Below are 22,169 nucleotides of genomic sequence, written 5' to 3'. Positions count from 1 at the left end.
AAATATTCCCATGTGCAAAGAACACAGTAATATCTATCAAGAAGCCGACCGGCAGAGCAGATAGCTTGACTAATTAACAAGGTTCTTACTCTGCAAAGGACAGAAAAGAAAATAAGGACAACTACAACTAAATGTAGGTGTTGTTTATGCAATAAAAATACTAATAATTCAAATTCATTCAAAATGATAAATGTTACAAAGACATAACTGTAATAAACAATATGTTACATTACAGCAGTAGTAGGTCTAATTTGTACGTTTCTGCTTTGGATGATGTTAACATTTAAAAAAAAAAAAAAAATTTTTATCGTTCTACTCAAGGCCATACAGTGAGAAGTTCATACAGGCCCATGTCTAATCATAACATCACTAGCAATATAATCTAAAACAAATTGACATGACATAAAATATATTTTCAATCCCAGGACTTTCTAAAGTGTTATATTAACCCTAAAGAAGAACTAGAAAAATGATTAAACTAATTTACTAGTAAGAAACAGAAATATCTGAGGTTCTAATTTGAATTGCTTTTAAAAATGTACTTATTTATTGCCATTTTGTGTACATTTTCAAGAAGCTGAAAGTAGAAACATTTTAAGGCAGAGCTGGTCCACAGATACATAGGGCCTCTAGCTAATTTTGACTGGGGGCCTTCAAACAACCACATCTTACCACATCTTTACAGCATATTTCCATGTTCAAACCATTATGGATATTAACCATTATGGTTAATATCCATAACATTAATATCCATAATATTAACCATTATATTATGCTACTATTGTGTAGCAGATTATTTGCTACACAATAACTAACTGCTTGTTCCTTCAATTCATATTCATTTGCTTTTGTTCACAGTGATGTCACTCAAGTTTTTAAAAAACAATATCAGAATATCTTCGTATTCTTTTGTTTTGACATCTAGAGTTAGAAATGTCTACTGTCTGAAAAGATGGTGGACATGATGTAGGAGAATGTACTTTAACTTAAAAAAACAAAAACAAAGACGAAATGCTTTCCCTGATACTCACATTGATTTAAGTTGTTAGTCCTTACTTTTGCATAGAAATGAGAAGCATGACACAGCGTGGCTGCCTTTAAACATTTAAGTACAAAATATTTTCTTCACCATCATACTACACTGATCTAAAGTTTGAATATAGAGGATAACAAGGTTTGTGTTACACAATTACAACATATTTACCCCACACAAAAAAGAAAAAACAAAATAAAATAAAAAAGAATGATGTGTAAACCAGACTTTGTGTGAAAGTTGCAGGGCTGTTGGGCGCCCCCTGTTGGTTTGGAGGCTCTAAGAAATTGCTTAGTTCACTTGTTCCTTGGGGCATGCATCGCAAAGAACAACTTCCGATATTGGTATTTAAAGATCACTATAATTGTAAAAGCATAACTCTTTAGTTATTAAACGTTTTTGTCACATTTGTATGTCATATTACAGCTGGTTAACAGATCACGAGTCCTCACGGTAGTCATCTAGGTAGCCGAAACTAGGCGTAATCACATCAGCTTCTCCTTGATTGGGGTTGAAAGTGATCAAATATGCATCAGTGCAGAATTACTCGAGCAGATGTTAGCTGGTGCAGATGACTGGCAGCGTGGAACGTCGGCTCCCATTCTGGTAGGAATGAGAAGTGTGGTGAAGGGCAAAGGAGCCCAAAGGAGAGCAGAAACCTTTTCAGGAAACAGCTTGACCATGAAGTTGTCGGTTGTCTTTTTGTTTTTATTTTATTTTACTTTTTAAGCCTGCAAAGAGTAAGACATCAGATGCATTAGTCACTGCATCTGTCAAAGTTGCTACATATACTCTAATAGTTTAGTAGGTGTGAAGCAGCATTAACCTCAAGGTTGTTTACCAAAGCTTTATATCCCTTTTCCTTTATGAATGTACTTGGCTAGCTCAAACTGGCATTTGTTTTCTTTAGAAACTTCAACTACAACGTCAATATAAGCCTCTTTGTGGTTGAAACTTGGTCATTTGCCCTTCACTTCATTCCTCAGCTGTCCATTTCTCATGAAGACACTGGGAGGGAACAAACAAGGATTGCTATTTATGGCTGAGGCTGACACCTCTCCGTTTACGGCGCATCCAGAAAGTATTCGCACCACTTAACTTTCTCCAGATTTTTGCATGTTCAAACCTTTTTCACCAAACGGACTAGATTCAGAATAGACAAAATGAGCCGCGTGTGTGAAAAGATTCACAGTCTTTAGTCAATACTTTGGTGAAACACCGGTGGCAGTAATTACAAGCAAAAGAATGGTTAGATGTATCTTTACAAGCTTTTCACACTTGTTACGGCGTATTTTCTACCATTTTTCTCCACATAAACTCTTAAGCTCAACCGAGATGAATTAGACGGTTTCGCCAGGCAGCCATTTTTAGGTCTTTCCAGATATGTGTCATTTTTGTTTAGGCTGTAGCTAGACTTCTCAAAGATATAAGAGAGAAGTTACTGTCAGGCTGGAATGCACCCTGTGCCCTCTCGACAAGGCGCCCAGTTTCTGCTAGCAAAAAACACCCCCCCCCCCCAGCATGATGCAGCCATCACCGTGCTTCACAGTAGAGATGTTAATCAAAGAGATGAGCAGTGCGTGCTTTTTCCAGACGTTACAAGTATTCTTTAGACCAAGACATTCTCTTTTGGTTTCATTAGATTACGTTCTTAAAATTCAAGTTGTGCGTTGTGGTCTGTCTGATTACTCTAGCACAGAAGCTTGACATGGGGAGTGCCTTCGCAATGCCTGACCTTCAGGATGGCTCTCTTTTTGCCCACAAGGGAACACTGGTGCCCTTTCTAAGAGACCTTTGGGGTTTTTTGTCACCAAAAAACATGGCCTGGAAGGTGTTTTCCTCAAAAAATATATTATAGTTGGAGGTCAGATCCAGGACTGGATGTCTACAAACAAGTGTTTTAATCTCATTGCTTGTTTTTGGCTCTGGTGTGCACAAATCAGAGGCAAATGAGGTTCATTCTGAGCGGCATAGCAAAGTGCTTGAACACTCACAAAAATATGATGTGTGTTTATATTTTTAAGAATTTTGCATGATTTTCTAAAGACATGTTTCCATACGACGGGATATGCTGTGTAGATTGAATAAGCCTGGCGAACAAGGCCGACTCGCAGCTCAAAGTGTCGGTAATCCTTCCCAGCACTCATTTTTAATGTGAAAATCAAGCAGCTGCACTGCGGTATGCCTGACGGCTTACTGGCTCTCCGCGCGTCACTGGGCTATCCAGGTGGCACACTCGGTGAACAGTGTGCTTCAAAAAACACGACAGACACGTCAGGAGTCTGGAACTTTCTTTATACTGGGAAACAAGGTCATGGTGGACGTTTTTAAATATAGACCTCGGTGCCGCAGATCTGAGCCTGTGCCCAAATATCCCAGGCAGGAGATTTGATTTACAGAGAGCAACTACTCTTCTACAAAGTGCAGTAGGTGGGTTGGGGAAGTTATGGGCTCCCCATGGGGTATGAATCAGTCAGAGCCTCCTCGTCTTACCAAGGATATAAGCAAACATACCTGACTGGTAAAGGTGAACGCTGGTTTAACATGACTTGTCTTACACATTTGTAGAAAGAGTTAAAACTGATCCGGTCCTTTATTTGACTCAATTAGCCAGGTACCTTATTTATTTATTTGAAGCTGAAGCACTACATCAAATTGACACAAAGTCCACCATTATTGTTTTTTACCTTCTGTTTCTTAAAAGAAAAAAAGTGTGTGGTGCATTTTGTATTCAGCCTCCTAAATCAATACTTTGCAGAATCACCTTTCACTACAATTATAGCTGCAACTCTTTTAAAGCTTATAGCGCCTGTATGAATACGAAGACGGAAATGTTTGCCTGTTTTTCTCTGCAAAATAGTTCAAGCTCAGGCAGATTCTTGCTAAGGAAAAACATCCTCACAGCCCGACGCTTTTCAGGCTGCCTGGCATGTTCGCAAAAACGTTTAGTGACGGTCATATGTGACCCAGTGCGCCTTCTTCCAGATGTTTGCATCTAAAGTGGATTTCTTTTTTCCACTTTTCTATAAAGGCCAGACTTGTGTGTCACACAGCTCATATTTGGTCTGTTGACAATTTCTCCCACCTGAGCTGCGGATTTCTGCAGATCCTCCAGAGTTACCATGGGTGTCTTGGATTCTCGTTAATGCTTTCCCTGCCCAGCCTGTCAGTTTGGGAGGTTTGCAGCTGCACCAGATACTCTAACCCTAAACCTGCTTTGAGTGCAGAAAGATACTAATTTGCTCATTCGTAACAAACGTGTAAACATAACCATCTGTTTTATGTTTTGTCATTTTTGCCTGTTTTCTAAAATAGTATAAAAAATGCTCTTTGCAGATAAAATTAGAAAACTCATGTAAACAACCTACAAAGTGAACATAAATAAATCCAATGAGGAAATGCACTAAATATGTGTCAGTCACTCACCGTTTGGGTCTTTCTAATTGAACTTGCTTTTCCCTCCAACTGCCACCTAGAAACAAGAACGACAGCAGGAACTAATGGAGTAAACGTCTCCTTTATTTCGGACACCTTCATAAAGTAAATCAATTTAATTCAGTTTTGTATATAGTGCAACACCTATTTATAAAGAATACACATGCATATGGATATAGATTAGAGTGAAGAGAATTTGTTGATTAATGAAGCTGAACTATGCATAAATTAACCGAATTATAGATGCAGAAACTAATGCCTAATAGTTTTTGAACTGGTGGATTGTCCTTAAAGACAAATAATTGGTGAGTCTGCGTCTGATACCTTGGCTGGTGCAGAGGCTCTCTTGGCTTCCCACATGCTGCGTTTACCAACTTCACCTGGTTTTGCCTCCTGTCACGTTAAAGGAACACAATCACGTTAGTCTGACCTTGTGTTGTAATTTCAAACAATGTTTTGCAACAATCAATAGAATAATGTACATTCACCAGATTCTGAAATTGGTTTGATTACTATTGTGCCCGATAATGCCTAATGTTGCTCATTTGATTCTTATCAACATTTTCCTGCTGCATGTGCTTTGTCTAAATAACATTTCAATAGTATTTATTTCGATATGTTCAGTAACAAGTTCTATTTAATTTAGCATCTGCTTGATGGGAAAATAAAGACACTAAAAAAACCTCAAAAAATTATTTTGTTGACATCATATTAGTAAATAAATTCAGGAAATAACTTCAAATAACAAGGACATCATAAAGGCAAAAAAAAAATGCAAAAACCACAGCAAACAGGAAATAAATCAAAGAAAAGCCAGGAATAGTAAATGACACAGCCAGTCCTCTAGACTGCTGTGTAGCGTTTTTCCATCAGAGGGGGGTGTTGATGCAAACGTTGCAGCACGCTGAGCCAACAAGTCACAAGTCACATTTGACCCCAAAGTCATTTTGCTCTTAAATTGTGCTTCAGAACAATGTGACACGTCATTCAGAAACGCTGCTGTAAGGGGAGACGGTGTGATGTCTCCACAGAAGCTGGTGGGATTAGCAGCTTGTATCCTACTTCTGGACAAGAACACAATGTCCACCAAGTAGCAGTTCAGCAGAGACACAATTTGTGTATGTACAGTTAAATTTTTTTTTTAGTTTTAGTTTGTTGTTTTTTTTGCTGCGTTGATGTAGAATGATGAATTCTCACTGTTGCCAAGCATGAAAAACTAAGATAAATATCCACTGTAATGTTTTTAATAAAAATGTTAACGGTTATCCCAATTTCAGCACCGTAAGTAAGTTCTTAATACAAGTTCCTTTCAGGCGTTTAGATAAAAATACATGTTAAAACTTTAGAAAAAGTGTGAGAAGTATGAAAGGAGCGGTGAGAAGTGAAAGCAGATGCTGTTGGTTAAACAGTCCATGTGGGGTCACCAGACTCCTGTTGGCCACACCGTTCCGGCACAAAAGCTCTAGTGAACAAAAGACTGATACGTCGACGTGCAAGGGAAGAAATTAGCATGCTCAGAATATCAAAAGATTACTGTCACAAGGCAACACTGGTGTCTTGTTATAGTGGCTGCATGAAGAGAAGGATTCATCAGGTCTTACTGGTGGCTTTGCAGCTGCTGGTGGTGATGGTGCTGCTGCTGCTGCTGGAGCTGGAGCTGGAGCTGGGGTCTTCTCTGCTTCTGCAGGCTTTCCCTTCCAGCTGTTGCCGCGTCCGGCCACACTTCCTTTGATACCAGCCACATCCTGGAAGAGTTGAGAAGGATTCTCACCTTTGATGTTCCTTCTGATACCAGATAATCATCTGATCCTCTCCGGCATCCCGTCTCACCTTGTTTGCTGGAGCCGGACTTTCAGGGGTGGGGCTGCTCACGGCGCCTTTCTCCCACATGCTCTTGATGTTGCGCGTGCCTCCCGTGGGGATGTCGGCCAAAGGAGACTTGGGGGATTTTACTTCTTTGTTTCCCTGTGGGACAAAAGAGGGGAGTCCAGTTCCTTCATGTCAACATACAGCAACGCACTGAAGAGTTCGTTTTTGAAACGTTTTCATTGCATTTAGCCAGTGGTTGCTTTTTGTGTGTGTGTGTTTCCATGTGTTTAGTTAAAGGATTGATGTAGTGAGGGGGGGTTGAAGTCAGCCCAACTTTGTTACTCCAATGACTTGCCAGGGGAGGCAGTCACAGAATCAGCTGATTTGTTAAGGGGCTCTGCTTTGTTGGTCAAGACATTGAAATATCAACATGGTTTGTACAACCACCCAGCAGGAGTTAAATCCATAACCGATACTTTAGTATTTAGAGTCAAAGTAGTTGCTCTGCCGGCAAAAGGATTGCTGCAACGTGTTCATAAAACGTTGCTTTGAAGGAAGTTGTATGGGATGACGTTAGACAGTCTTCTGTCAGTGTCCACAAGATGTTGGCATGGCGATGCTTCAGGAAGAAGACTCTGCATGCACAACTTTGATTGAACAACAAAGGTTTATTACAAACTGCAGCCTAAGTCAGCACAACCGAATCGCGAGGGAATCTTGGCCCAATCGTAGTGAAATCCTCCCCCGATCGCTGGACTGCATCTCTTTTATAGGGTTCTGATCAAAACAAAGTAAACATTATCACAGACCTACAGTATTTTCCAGATATAGGCATGTTTAGGTCTTGGCGACGGATTGTCTGCTGCTGCTGAAGTCCATAGATTATTAAACTGCTTTTTAAAACTCAGTGAGGTTTTTATTCTTTGGGCGGGACTGTTCCTCCCAAGCATCCCAAGTCCTCCGGTATGATCAGACCCTACAACAGTTTTTTCAGTGTTGCTCATTTCCACACTTCCTGTTGTCCCACATTTTTGAAAACGCACAACCGTACAGAATATTGCCATCCTTCGTTGGCTTGTGAAGGAAATGTTTAGTACGTGTGTGTGCTTTCTTACAGAAGAAGGCCAAATCTAAAAAGCCAGTCATGCCTCTGGATTCAGCCTTCATTGAATCAATAGTTTATCTACATTCACTTTACTTCTGACCTGCAAAAGTCTTTTGAGGGATGTTGCGTTCTGTCTCCACAGATAAAAATTGACATACAATCCTTTTTGGAAAGCACCTCAATCCCAGACAGGCTGGATGGAGAATTTAAAAGTCTTGCCACAGATTGATTCTCTGTGGATTTAGGAATTAACACTCTGACATGTGCTTCGAGCTGACTGCATGTTCAGCATTGTTGTCTCGATTGTTGTCAGGTAGGAAACACCCTAAAACATGCAGGGCAGTGATACTGAGAAACATTGGTTTAGGTGGAGGACATGTTGAAGGAGATTTGCCTTTTATTAGTGGATGTATGTTGGATTGATCAGCGCTCCATGAGATGTTTATAGCTTGGGATTTTGTTTTATGACTTTACTCTGCTTTAAGATTCTCCACAGTTTTATTTGTGAACATGTAGTGCATTCCTTTATTCTGAAGTTTGTAGTAAATATCCACACTTTTGCAATGCACTTCATGCCGCCACTAGCTTTCTATCTAGACCAGGAATAAGCTATTATTGCCAATAGAGTCGTTCTTGCCTTCCGACTGGCTGAAACAAATTTGCTTAGAGCGTGAGAGTGAGTCTTTGAAAGAAAATAACTTTTTTCAAAATTCACAGTGCAGCAATTTTAGATTTTCAAATAAAAGAACAACTTTAGTTTTGTTTTTAGGTTAAAGTTGACAGAAAATTCTGTAAAAAAAACAACAAAAAACCAAAAGAAAAGCACATGCAATGCAATCTATTGCAAGAAAACAACAACAAAATGTTACACAATTATGCGAATACTGAATAAAAACAGGAAAAAATGTAATTAAAATTACATTTTAATTCAATTTTAAGACATTACTCAATTTATTTTGCAATTTCGGCCGAATTCGCCACAGCGGGGGGTGGGGGAGGGACAGGGGATGGAGGTGCAAGTTGCAGACCCTTGTTCTATCCGCTTTTAATTTCAGCAAGAATTCAAATACATACATTTCTGGAAATGCCTCTTTTTCCCTTTTTACATTCACTGAGGGTGAATTTGATTGTATTAAGTCTCACCTGCATAGCGGAGGTAAACTGTTCCAATCTGTTCCCAATCTTTGGCACAAGCGGAGTATGTGACACCCTCGCTGGGCTGTTGAGTGGATGAAAAACATTCTGCATGTTAGATATAAAGCGGGAAATGTTTGATTATTTATATTTGGGGCTATTTGTCGTCTGACCCACCTTTTCTGAGCAGACTTGGTCAGAAACTCTGCCTTTTCCCCAATCTGTAGGATGAGACAGCGTTGCTCAAAATTAACAATACATGTCAACCTGACCTGACCTGTGAAGTTAGAAAGTCAGCAATCTAGATATATGTACAATATTTTATTAAAGAAAGGGAGCTTGTCTTCCAGAAATCTTTCAGTGTCGTCTTAGACTTTCCGATGGTACTCTAATACTTTTTTAGCTTCTTTTCTTTCATTTTCACTCATTTTCAGTCAACACAGCCAACAATATGCTGAGGTGATAGACACCAAAGTACTTAAAATGATTCAAGATAAGCATTTGGAACGTTTTTTCATTAACTACATGCTGTAGGTTTTGAAATTGTGCTAAAGTTAACAATTTAAACGAGTCTAATAATAGAATTATAATACTGTTGACTAATATCAAATATAGTGCAGTTAAATACTCATCTGTACTCTGGAGACACTGGTATGATTCCCTTCTGAATAGCTAGGAGTCGTTTTACTTTATTTTTATTGTACTTTTTATTTTTTTTTATTTTTTTATTTTATTGTATTTGTTCTCTTTTGTATGTAATCTGGACTCTGAGTCTGTAATAAAATCTATATAATTTGTTTCTCCAAATCTCACCTTAGAGGAGCCTTTTGGACTGATGGTGAAATCAGGTTTTGCTGCTTCCTCCCCCATTTGTTTCTTCTTCTCTGCAGCCTCTGCTCTTCTTCTCTCTATCTCCTCCTTCATCCTCTTTCTCTCCTCCTGTTAGAAACGCAACAGTGCAACCAAATAGCATGAATTGTCGAAACAGCAAAACGTTTCGGCCTCCAACTAAAACTGCAGATACTTCCTTTAACAGAAGCACATGATCACCTGCTCTTTGGCTTTCTTTTCCTCCTGGTCCTTCTTCCTCTGCTGCTCCTCTTCCTCTAGGATTTTCCTCCTCTCCTCCCTCTTCCTCTTGAGCTCCTCCAGCTCAGCCTCCGCATCCTGCTGCTTCTGCTTCATCTTCTCGATCTCCTGGCTCTCGGCGTTGTTCCGCCGCTGTTTCAGCTCCAGCAGCTTGCGCTCGGCCTCCCGTCGCTCGGCGTCCTCTGCCTTGCTGGAAGGAACGCCGTCCCTGCTCGCACAGCGAAGCCGTTATTTACAGCAGCACTTGGCAGTGAAGAATATGGGATTGCGGAGGGTCTTCTGTCTGGTTAGCTTTCATTTTGTTTTATGTCAAGGTGAGGTTTTTCAAGTTTTACCTTGTTGTTTTTTCTGTTTTCTTCAGTTTATTCTCAAAGATGGCTCCATTCTGTTTGGTAGGTTCATTCTTGAATGGAGAGGAAGAAAAGGTTACACATATTACCTTAACTGAAAGAGATATATATATATATATATATATATATATATATATATATATACAGTATATATACTGTATATAATACGGTACAAGTGAGAATTTAACATACACTCATCATAGGCATGAGCTTCATATATTGTTAATATATAAATATATTTATTTCTTATTTTATTTATTTTGATCATTTCGAACGCAAAGACAACTTGAGTGAGTGTAATAGACAAAAACTGTCTTGCAAATTGGAGTCCATGAATTTTCTCTCATTTACGCTGGTTCAAAGTTACACCTACAAATTTATCAACATTTAAATAAATGTCCGGCTGCAAGTTGCAGATAAAATCGATGCGTTTCCAGCTCAGTTAAAGTTTGCATGTGTCAAAAAGCGCTGCTCCGGAGGAAAGATTTATGACGATGTTTGGCCTAAACTGAGAAAATACGTTTGGAGGAGTGAAGGTGCATCCAGACACGGTGGTGGCAGCATTACGCTGTGGGGTCGGTTATGCTCTACCCCGTAGTGATCATACCTGACCTGAATAATGCCAGAAGCTTGCTGACGTGTGTGTTTCCTTTTGCAACTTGCTAATGGGCATTTATGCAGATATTACTGGAGGTTTGTATAGTTCCTCCTGTATGGATATTTAGGACTCTTGTGTTTACAGAATAAACTTCCACACCAATTTCTAAAATAACTGAACGTATCTTCATAGCATATATTCAGGTATATTTATTCCACGAAGAAAAAGGGAAAATTTCAAAGGCGTACTTAAAGGTCAAAATTTAACACGTCGGTGGCAAAGAAGTGCTAGTTGAGTTTTACCTTCTCCTTAAAGCCAAGTTTCTTAGGTTTCTCCTCCTTCAATCAGAAAAAGGTCAGACAGAGAGGGAAATGATGTAAACGTGATATTAATGTTATCATATTATTACATAAATCTGATGACTGTTATAATACAATGACCACAGTCAGAACTACAGTCCTACCTCCTCCTTCTTCTTCTTCTCTTCAGCCTCTCTCTTTTTACGTTTATCCTCCTCCTCCTTTTTCTTCTTCTCTTCCACCTCCTTTTTCCGCTTCTCGTCCTCCTCTTTCTTTTTCTCCTCCAGCTCCCTCTTCTTCTTCTCTTCTTCCTTCTTTTTCTCCTCTTCTTCTCGTTTCCTCCTCTCCTCTTCCTTCTTCTTCTCTTCCATTTCCTTTTTCCGCTTCTCCTCCTCTTCTGTCTTCTTCTTCTCCTCCTGCTCTATCTTCCTTTGCTTCTCAGCTTCCTCCTTTCTCTTTTTATCCTCAACTTCCTGCCTCTGTTTTTCTTCTTCTTCTTCTTTCCTCGCCTTCTCCTCCATATCTTTTCTGTGCTTTTCCTCCTCTTCCCGGTTCAGCTTTTCCTCCTCTTCCCGCTTTTGTTTCTCCTCCTCCTCTTTCTTCTGTCTTTCCTCAATCTCCCTTCTCTCTTTTCCCTCCTCTTCATTTTTCACTTTTTCTTCCTCCTCTTTCTTGAGCCTCTCTTCCATCTCTCTCTGTTGCTGTTCCTCCTCCTCCCTTTTCCTCTCTTCTTCCTTTAGTTTTCTTTCTTCTTCTTCCATCTTTGCTTTTTCCTCGAGTTCCTTTTTCTGCCTCTCTTCCTCCTCCATCCTCAGCTTTCTTTCTTCTTCATGCTGTCTTTCTTCCTCTTCTCTCATCTTCCTTTCTTCCTCCTCCTTGTTTTGGTCTGGACCAGCTTCCTCCTCTCTGTGGTTCGTCGTTGAATCAGGGTCCTCTTGCTCAACTTCGGTCGTTGCCGTTTTCTCCTCAGTCTCCTAAAAACAAATCGTGTGTCAGCATCCTGTGACTGTTCTTTCGCCTCCAAAGAGACAAAAGCTGCTTCTTCTTTGTTATTATTAAAAAAGAAGAAAGAAAAAAAACACTTTTTTTCACCTGTTCCTCTTTCTTTTCTTCTCCCTCCTCCTTCCCCCATGAGTTTGTTTCAGTATTTGTGACTTCCTCCTGAGCAGACCTCTCCTCTGTTTTGTCCTCTTCCTCCTCTGTGTGTTTGCTGCCGTTGCTAACGAGGGACTGCTCCTGCAGGCTGCCGTTCGTGCCGTTGCTGGAGATGATGGAGGGGTCGAGCTCCTTCTGCCTCTCCATCGCCTCCATCATCCTCTTCTGCCTGCGCTCCTCCCTCTTGGCCAGGCGCTCCAGCAGAACCTGGTCATCCTCCGCTCCTCCAGGAACAGTCGTAGACGATTCGGTCTCCATCGCGCTAAACAAACACGAAATCTTTTTCACAAGGCTTGGAAACTTTGACGTAGGCCCACATTTGACTAAAATTAAATCTCATATGAATGAGTGGATGCTTTGTCATCTTCGGTCAAAAGGAGGAAGAAAATTGACATTAATAAACTATTATTGCCAAAATAATAATAATAAAAAACCTCTTTGGAGAAAGCTTTTAAGAATATCAGTAACTTCCAATAATTCAGATGTTACTTTCTCTGAAATGTTACTGAAGGTTTTCAGGTACTTTCCAGAACTTCCATACAACTGACCAGGTATACTTTCCCAACCCTTACAATGAACTTTTTTGGTGAAACTTACTAGGCATCTCCTGGTACTTTCTTGGATCCTACCAAACGCTTACCAGGGACTTTTATATGACTGACCATTCACCTTCCAAAACATACATGAATATTTCATGTAACCCCTCATCAAAGTTTCTTCAAAGTACTGGAAAGCAGTCTTAAGCTGCTGGAAAGTAACTTTTTAAGTTCCAAGAAAACTCCACATCAGTGTCATGAAATCTCCAAAAACAACCAAGTAAGTTACATGACGGTTTTGAAAGATAACCTCCAAGTTTCTGGAAAGTAACATCTAAGCTCTGGGAGAAATTCATGAAAGTTCAGAAACAGAATTTTGCAGAATGTACGTGATAAGTTCCATAGAGCAATGTAAGTTCTTGGAAAATACCTCGTTGCTTCCTTTAAGTAGAAATTTTAAGAGCTTCAAACATCGGACAGTTCCTGAAAGTACCTGCTCTCATTAATTTTCCCAAACTTACCAGGAATAATGACTATACCTGGTAAGTTTGGGAAAGGACCTTGTAAGATCCTGAAATGTCCCTGAAAGTACTCTCTAATGTCTGGGGAAGTAACCTGCAAGTGCTTGGCCTGGGTTAGAGTTAAAATAAACAGATGAAATTTACCTTTTTCTGAAAAACCCCCAAAAGAAAACACAAGTCAAAGTCATGTGAAGGTTTCTCCAAAGTATTTGAGAGGTTTTCATGGCTCTGCACTGAAAACCAGCATAGTTTTCTTCTTTTTTTAAATAACTAACAAAACTTAAGTTATTAAAAAAACTTCATTTTTAAGCCTTTGCATCACCCTGTGTGGACAAAATCTTGTCAGCATTTGGACTGTGAACACTACTTCTAAATTTTCTCCAATTGTAAACATACGTTGCAGCCAGTGCTTGCAAAGTAATGCTGCAACAGGGCTACAAAAATAATTCAGCGGAATTGCTTGCTGTTTGTTTTGTGCAGGCTAAAGTCACAGGAGGTTAGAAAGGTTCCCTGTCACACTCACAAACACGATTGTCAAGCACCCTCAATAAAACTTCCCCTGCCTGTTTGTAACATGTTGACAGTGTTTTTGTCACGGTGGGCATCAGTTGCATTGGAAACACTCAGAATGTGAATCCCCTCAGTCGTCTTGTGTGGCTGTCCGGCACCTGTTACTGTTGGCCGTGTCCGTCGTTTCAGACTCGTCCGAGTCTCTCATTTTCTTCCTTTCTTCCCTGGCACGTCGCCTTCGCTCTCGAGCCTCCTCCTCATCGTCATCGTTTGTGGAAACGCCCCTGAAAAAACGCCCCAGATGAAGCATGTTTACATAAAAATCTATTTGTTTTCAGAGTAGTTTATTGAAACGAGGGCAGTTAAAAGACATGGGACGGAAAGCAAAGATTTGTGCCTTTTCATTGAGAGAAGGGCTTTCACTCTTGTGAGCCATTACTACCTGAGTGAAGTTGGCCCCCCCACCTTCTTCAAATCAGACGAAATGGGTGTCAATCAACTCGGCTACATTTGTGCTGGTTTGTGCAGCAAAGATTTTCATTTGTGCAGCTATCATTTTAAAGATATTAAGAGGGCTGGTTGACCTTTGATGACCTCTAAAACATTTCCTAATATCTTTAAAATGATAGCAGCACAAACGAAAACTTTTGCTGCACAAACCAGCACAAACGTAGCCGAGTTGATTGACACCAATTTTGTCTAATTTGAAGAAGGTGGGGGGGCCAACTTCACTCAGGTTCCATCTTCTTTGACATAGAAATAAAAACCTGAACATGAAGCAAATTCACTACATCTTTTCAATTTCTTCTCTTTTATTTTGCTAATGTCCTTCTTCCTTTCCTCCAAACTTTTAGTAAGATGTTAAAAAACAAAAAATGTAAAGGCCCTTTGACACAGAAGGGCTCCAACTGTCAGAAGTACGTCTAGATTTTTATTTTTCTATATTTTTGTTTGCCGAGAGAGAAGGAGAAAGAGATGAAGAGAGCAAACATTACTAAAACGGCTCGAGAGCATCAGAGCGAGTCATCGTGTGCTGAAATAGAACGAGAGTCAAAACATTCCAGAGTCTGGCACATTTCGAGAAACGAGAAGCCGAGGGGCTGGAGGGTGGGCCTAGTTGACCCGCCTGGCAGCAGCTGGCAGGAAGACTGTGAGAAGACAGCTGGAACAGTCTTTCTGCCAGGACTCTGATGACACAGAGGAGCTCCGATCTGTCATCAAGTCTAAGTCGAAGTCGGTCTTGACTTTGTGTGGATCGGAACAACAAAACCCACAACAACTTCAACAATATAATATGAGCTAATTCCTTTTAGATACGCATAAAGGTTGTACGTTGCATCAATGGATTTCCCGTCAAAAGACCCCAACTTAAAAGATCATTCGTTCCCCTGGCGTTGAGTTTTTGCAAACCTCTGACCAGAACTCTCCATGTACGACTGAGTTCATGTTTGCACTGGAAACCTTTGACTTGTGTCCACGTCTTCACTCACCTCTCTGCATCCTGACGCATCTGCTCTCTCCTCTGCCTCCTCAGCTCCATGCGGCGGTCAAAGTCATCATCCATGTTGCCCCGAGGATTTTCCTCTCTTACTCACTGAAATACACAAACACGATTCTTACATGTTGCTAGTCAGTCACTTGATCTTACAGTTGAGTGTTTGCACCAGCACGTTATTTTCTTTTCTTTTTTTTTTTTTTGCAGTTCTGTGGGAATTATCATTACAGTCCAAACATTTGAAAAAGAGAGCATCAAAGACGAGGAGCTTCTTATTTGTGACACATGAGGCTCCAGACAGCTTGATGATGTATACGAGAGATAAAAACTACAGTGCACGTTAGTTTACAGTACCTTAGCGACTACGAAGTTCAGTCCATAAGCAACAGCGACTCTTCTCTCATCATGAATCAGCCTTCGCAATCTGGTTTGTATCTCAGCCGTTCTGCAGCTCTCAGGATTCCTGTTTGCTCTTTCAGTGACTTTAACTACCAGAAAAGGCAAAGCCTGCCTCCCCGCTCTCCTCGTTTTCTTTCTCATCCTCCCTTCTCCTCCTCAGCCGGACTCCTGCTCTAAATCCAAAAGCCCCGTTTTGCAAGTGTTTACAGAGGTTTTCTGGCAGAAGAAGTAAAAGGGAATGCTTCATTTCAGCATTTGCCGCTCAAAGGTGGGGAAAGCAACAGAAGCTGAACTGACATGATGGCTGACGGGTCTTCATTTAGCATATTTAGTGGGAAAGTTGAAACTCCATTCAAATCTGAGGATTTTCTACCCATGTAAAAGAAAAATATAATAAAATCAAATAAAAAAAGGGTTCAAAATGTGTCCAAGGATGCAAACAAACCCAAAACACATTGCCTTTAAGGGAACAACTTGGTACATATTGTGGAATTACGAGTTCTAAAGACGAGTTAAGAAAAACCGATGCTACTGAAAATAATCTTGAAACACGTATGAGAAGTATATATGACTTACAATGAGAGGAATGATGACTATCAGTCATCACTGTTTCACTGTGAGGAGGATGAATGAAAAAACAAAAACGTTTATTTCCTGTTTGTTGGTATTAATTTAATTCTTCGAACTTGATGCTTTAGTGATAAAGTTAAACCTGAATGACATGAAGTGATGTAATTAATAAAAAAAATACCCTAAAAATTAACTTTCACTTCAGAACTGTGCAATTTTATAAACTGTGATGCACATTGGAAAAAAAGTTGTTTAAGAAAATGTATTTTTCTGATGGACTTTAGAGTTTATTCCACTCTGTAAACATGTGATATAATCTGCCTCTGACTCTATAATTTTTGTTGGAGTGAAAACGGGAGCTGTGACTGTGCTGCCCCTCACACACTGAAATATAAGAAAAAAAAAATGTCTTAATATATTTTTTTAAAATATATAATTCTAAAATAATATCCATGAATGCACTTGATTATTATGAAAAGACGATATATTTATAATCTGAAACATTCACAATAAAAACACAACATGTAGGTCAAATGTCCAGATTGTTGCCAGATCACCTTTACATTCATCAACTAAAGTTAAAAAACAAAGATGGCCCAGTATTTCATACAGTGTACAGAGCTATCTTGTTTAAACCAAGCATTTAATCACATGGTTAAATTAAGACTGAAAACTAAAATTCATATGGCAAGTCTAGATAAAAGACTCACAACTGCTTGTTGCAAAGGTTTGATAGCTAACACACACCTATTGGCTATAGGGTGCTTACTTTTCCACATAGGGTCTGGTTGGTTAGCAAAGCTTTCTTTTCAATTGATGAGCTCAGATACTGACAAAAAAAGCAACAAAAAAAAGAACAATCTGTAAGGCGGAAGACACTTTTTCAGGGCACCAAAGATTAAAATCAGCAGTAAATGTTTATGAAGAAAGCAGCATTCATCACAAAGGACTGTTGCCGTTCGGTGGTGTTTCAAAGAATGCAGTAAAAGTTACAATCACCAGATTTAACAAGGAAAGCATCAACGTCCTTCAGCTTTCATAGCTTTTCACAGCAAATCCTGAAAAACATAGAGAACCGTGAGCTGTGAATAATTACTGCGAAGCGTTGAGGCAGAGAGAGGACGGTGTGTTCAGGCCCGTTGGTTCTGTCAAGCCAGCCAGAGAATCCTTCAGCATTTAATCGTAACACTAAAAAGGACAAGATCAAGAGCAAAACCAACGATAAAACTCTTGACTGCTTTTCTTTTATTGCTCTCTGTTGGTCATGTTAATCAAGATAGACTACAAGGTTTTTGTAGGTTTGGAGTTGCGCCACTTTTTTCTAATTTCAGGTGAAGGACTGAAGGACTGTTGACGTCTACTGCTGTAGTCACAATCATGTAGTTGTTGCCTGTGGCACCTCATTAACAAGTTAGTTTACAACAGCATTCCAGTTTTTATGGCTTCACTCGTACTTCTGACTTTTCCACTTATTACTCACTGCCACAACGCTGAGTTTAATTCAGACTTCAACCTCAACTGTGTGCCAGTAAATCTAACACCACACTAGCTGAAGCCAACGTTAACTGAGAGGTTGTAACGCATCAGAAAGATCTCATGGAAGACGTTGGTGAAGCTGTAAGAGTTTTATACTTTAACCTTCAGTTTTGACTGAAGACCTTAAGGTTTCTGATTGAGAGGGTCTGTCTTTCAGTTTTACAAGGTAGATGGGTCAAATACTGACATGTCAGGACGTTTGTTTCCAGTTAAATTGCACAAGATGGTCTAATGTAAAAATAATAATAATAATAATCTACAACATACAAGGTTTTCTTAACCCCTTAACATGCAGCGAAACGCCCCCTTGCCGTTTTTGTATTTTCTAGGGATAAGGGTTTTAATACTCTCCTCGTAATTAATCAGATATGTTATAGATGTAAACATGGGGACGTTCAGTACGTGGTTAATCAGCTGACCCTACTGCCCTACCAGATGAGGTTCTCAGTAATAGATGGGGAAAGCACTTTAACATGAATATAGATAAACACTTGCCAGAGAGGCGTTTGCAATCAATCAAGAAGCTGCAGCTCCTTACTCCACTTGACCAAACATGGTCACGCATGAAAAAGTCCCCGAAGCAGGGTAGGAAATTCCTCACAGTACATGAGCCGCGGCCTGCTGCAGCGATGACCTTTTATGCGGTGTCTCTGATTGTTTGCGTACAGGTTGTTGCCTCGTTTCGCAGCGCAGGTAAAGTTAGAAAAAAGAAGGATATCTTGCCCTTCGGTGAGCATGAGAAGACGCTCAGACTCTTCCTGTTTGCACACTCCAGTGCATTTTTGTCTTAATGTATAAAATTACAGGAGTATTTCTCAACAGTTTTTTTTTGTTTTTTTTTTTTTTTTTTTTTTTGCGAGGGGGGACAGTTTATCTCTTTTCTCATGACACAACTATGCAAAGTAGATTTTTTTTTAAATGGAAAGACCAAAATTTTAAAGTTAGCTGTGATTCAATCCACAACAGTGGGTCGAGTGGAAATAAACGGCATGCGGTGGCTGCGTGCTTAGCCTCCTTTTATGGAAGCACACAGGCACAGTCAGCTGTAGAGTCCCCATCCTAGTGATACACAAAGCCACAGAACGTGAGCGGCGTTTACTTTAGGAAATACCTGCTGCTGTGAAAAGTGGCGACCTGAAAATAACTTGTCCCTGTTCTTACCAGGAATCGGTTTCCCCCAAAACGCCGCTGTTTGGCTTCATGTTGTGCACAGACGGACCACAGCGGCTGATAACAGCTGGTTTAATATTAATGGGAATTTAAAGCACAGATTCTATCTATATTTGATTTAGCTAGAATCCACTTGTGAAGTACGAACCACCTCCCGTGGTTTGCTAGTGTCTAAATCCACTTCCTCTCCCACGTAGAGGGTCCGGTCCAAAGAGAAACCGGCCCTTCAATCCATTCAGTGTCACCCGGTTCATTTGTGTTCATAGTAAATGTAGCAGGATGAATGAAACCTGCTCTCAATGACTGAGCACACCTGTTGCATCAAATTAACTGCCAGTAGGGGCGCTGTGGGTACAAAGGGAGGATCCTTCACCTGCCTCTTCATGCTCTGACATGGTTACGTATATACCGTATATATATATATATATATATATATATATATACAAATGGTTCTCATCTTGACTATTTAATATCTGTTAATCAAGATAGACTACAAGGTTTTTGTAGGTTTGGAGTTGTGCCACGTTTTTCTAATTTCTGTTGAAGCACTGAAAGACTGCTGATGTCTACCTGTTTATAAATTACTCAAAGGTGAACTCTGTGTAGGCATTGCATGATTTCTGAGCTCACCCGGTTAGACTAGAACGTGTTACAAATACATGCCACACTATTCAGATGTTGCTGCTGTTGGGCAGAACCTTAAAATCTCCATTTTGGGGTTTTCTTTTTACTAAAAAAAAAAATCTTACTCAGCTTCTGTTAGTGGTTGTATGAATGCATTTACAGTGGAAAGTATCATAGAACATGTAGCTTTGACCAAATGTTATGAATTTACATTCAGGAGTGAGGTGTGTTTCTCATTTCCTTATAAATTACATTTTCGGAGATGCAACGTCAAGTCAGACAGCAGTGATTTGTATTACAAAGTGTTGTGACAACTACGTGTCCGTTTCCATCCACTTCACTGTCAAACACTACTTTGTATTGATCTATTACACAGCATTCCAATGACACACATTGACATTGTGAGAAAGTTCAAAAAGTGTACTTTTACTACTTTTGCGAGGCTCACAAAAACAGCCGCCGACCGTTTACATTCCCACACAATCCGACTTCAGCGATCACCAGGAGCGAGAGAGCCGGCTCCGGAGGCCCAAACACATTTTCAGTCCCAATTGAGACCATCTATGGAATAGCAGTCAGACCAGACTTGGCATGTCCACCTCTGAGTGTCCACAGCCACACGTCTGCTCAGTGTATGAGAAACAGATTTTAAAAACAAATGATGGTCCTGACTCCCGTTTTGGACAGAGCAGATACCCGTGCTAACAAGTCAGATCTGGAGGAGGAAGGGACAAAATGCTGACTTTTGCAGCTTTTGCAAATGAAAAATTATGTTGCCACTACTTTTGGTTTTTCATGTTCAAGGTTTCACATTTTACATTTAATGCTGTTAGAATTATTCCTTATAAATGATATATCACACTTATCCCCCCCCCCCCGTCTACTTTTCATGTTTTTGAATTCTCAAAGTGAAAATAATCCAGTAACATTTTTTAATGGGCGTCTGCTGAACATGGTAAGATAATTTATGCTTCAATGCAATGCTTTTTTGACACAAACAATACAAATATTCCTCACACATCTCATTTCTTCCTGTCGATGTCGTCGATATGTTTCCACATCATTATCTAACACGAGAATTAGCTCTGCTTAGTTCATGTAAAAACATTCCTTATGTGGGATATTTAGAAATGGCTAAGTTGTATATTTCAAAATAAATGAGATGGACAAAAAGTTTCTTAAGCTCATTAGATGCAACAGTTTATCTAAATAACTGATCCTCTTTAAGGTCGTCTGTCATTCATAATGTTTACCAGTCAGGTTCTGACCTCTGTCCTCAGAAACAGGCACAGAAGCTGAAAACCTTTTTGGACTGAAAACATTATATATGTTTTTAACTATAGTAAATGCAAAAGCTACTATTCACACAGAACACACACTAGTGCACCAAATGTAACAATCAAACTTACCAGGGTGCAGACAAAGCGATTGGTCCTGCTGGAAATCAGCAGATGAAGAACAGCTGGAGGGTTTATAAGCAGGACATAAGGTGCTGAGCTCCGCCTGCTGAAGCTGCAGTAGTTTATGTATGGAATATGGCAGGTGTTATTTGTACAAGCTTAAATCTGAGGTTTTGTGGATGAATTTTGTCATGAATTCATTAAACATTAATGTCTCCTGGATGTTTTTTTTTTGTCAAGATTCAAGCAAAAAACTTAACTGTATTAATTTTAGTTGTGTATAGTTGAAGTGAAGAGAAAAGTATGATTTGTTTAAAAATCTTTAAACTCTAGCTGACATTTGTAATTTGGCCATTTGGAGTGATGCCACAAAATACAAGCCAGTGCATTCCATTGCTTTCAGAAGTTACCTAATCATTGAGTCTGTTAACCTGGGAGTCTGAGGACAGACCTGGACTTTGTGGGAGAGCGGCTGTCCAGTGACAGACTGGGAGTCTGTGCAGGCTGTAACCCGGACGTCGACAATGGATGGAGTGGCAAGAACAGAGCGTAAAGAGAATACAGAGACAGGTGAAAGAAAACGATTTGACCAAAAAAAGTCCACAATTGGAAAGTTTTGACGTGGAAGCAAAATGCAGGATGCTGCTCATCACCTCAAACACATGCTATCAAAGCTGAGGAGAGGATAGATGTAGCTAAATAATGTGTAATCCACAAAGAAAGTTGTTTGAGAGTGCAGAGACTTGAGACAGGACCAAGCTGCAGTGAAATAAGAAGAAGAATTACTTTATTCATCCCAGCAGGGAAATTATTTCGCAGTTACAGCAAGAATTTTTTATACACAGATTAACACACACACACAACGGGAGCTGCGTCTGCAGGCAGCCAGCTGAGCTGGCGCCATTTTTGAAGGAGGACATGCGGCAAAGGTCGTTAGGACCAGGAGTCGAACCCGCGACATCCGCAGGTCTAAGGCCTCCAAATGTGGGGCGTGCTAACATCCTGCGCCACCACACCCCCTGATCTAATGGCTTAGATCGAAGAATATTTATGTTGTGCAAAGGCCCAGTCTGTCCAATTAATAATTATTCACTACTTTGTGTTTCTCTGTTACATAAAATTCAAGTTTGTATTCAGTAATGCGACTGACTTGTCCAGATGTAAAAGGTTACTCTTCGCATAACTCGTCACATTCGTTGTTCCAAACATCAAACCTGTTGCATCACTTTGCGTCCATAAAGAGGGAGTTTTCTGAGACACTAAACTATCCATTCACTCATTTTACTATTGGTTGAATTTTTTATTTTTTTTAAAGTTGACGGACATACATTGAACCAGCCTGTGAAGACTTCCTTTGTGCCTCGGGGAAAAAAAAGGTTTGTTTACACAGAAATGATTGCA

The 22,169-nt window shown here is 39.9% G+C and overlaps 1 protein-coding gene across 1 annotated transcript; it reads right to left on the bottom strand.

Annotated features, from left to right (window-relative positions):
* Nucleotides 1-301: 301 nt before the first annotated feature.
* Nucleotides 302-15,876, bottom strand: cald1b (caldesmon 1b). Its single transcript, XM_028031290.1, has 17 exons — nt 15,424-15,876; nt 15,065-15,168; nt 13,733-13,858; nt 11,945-12,269; nt 11,251-11,826; nt 11,017-11,145; nt 10,856-10,891; nt 9,941-10,008; nt 9,567-9,813; nt 9,330-9,455; nt 8,694-8,737; nt 8,526-8,601; nt 6,299-6,433; nt 6,070-6,213; nt 4,793-4,861; nt 4,460-4,505; nt 302-1,764 (listed from the first exon to the last, which is right to left on the bottom strand). Exons 2-16 carry the CDS (start codon nt 15,136-15,138, stop codon nt 4,473-4,475), a joined length of 2,208 nt encoding a protein of 735 aa, XP_027887091.1. The 5' UTR covers nt 15,139-15,168; nt 15,424-15,876; the 3' UTR covers nt 302-1,764; nt 4,460-4,472.
* Nucleotides 15,877-22,169: the final 6,293 nt, after the last annotated feature.

The sequence above is a fragment of the Xiphophorus couchianus genome, chromosome 2 (genome assembly GCF_001444195.1).
Source record: "Xiphophorus couchianus chromosome 2, X_couchianus-1.0, whole genome shotgun sequence".
In the NCBI taxonomy this organism is placed as follows: Eukaryota; Metazoa; Chordata; class Actinopteri; order Cyprinodontiformes; family Poeciliidae; genus Xiphophorus; species Xiphophorus couchianus.
The sequence above is the reverse complement of the archived record's forward strand: the minus strand, read 5'-3'. Positions and strand labels throughout refer to the sequence as shown.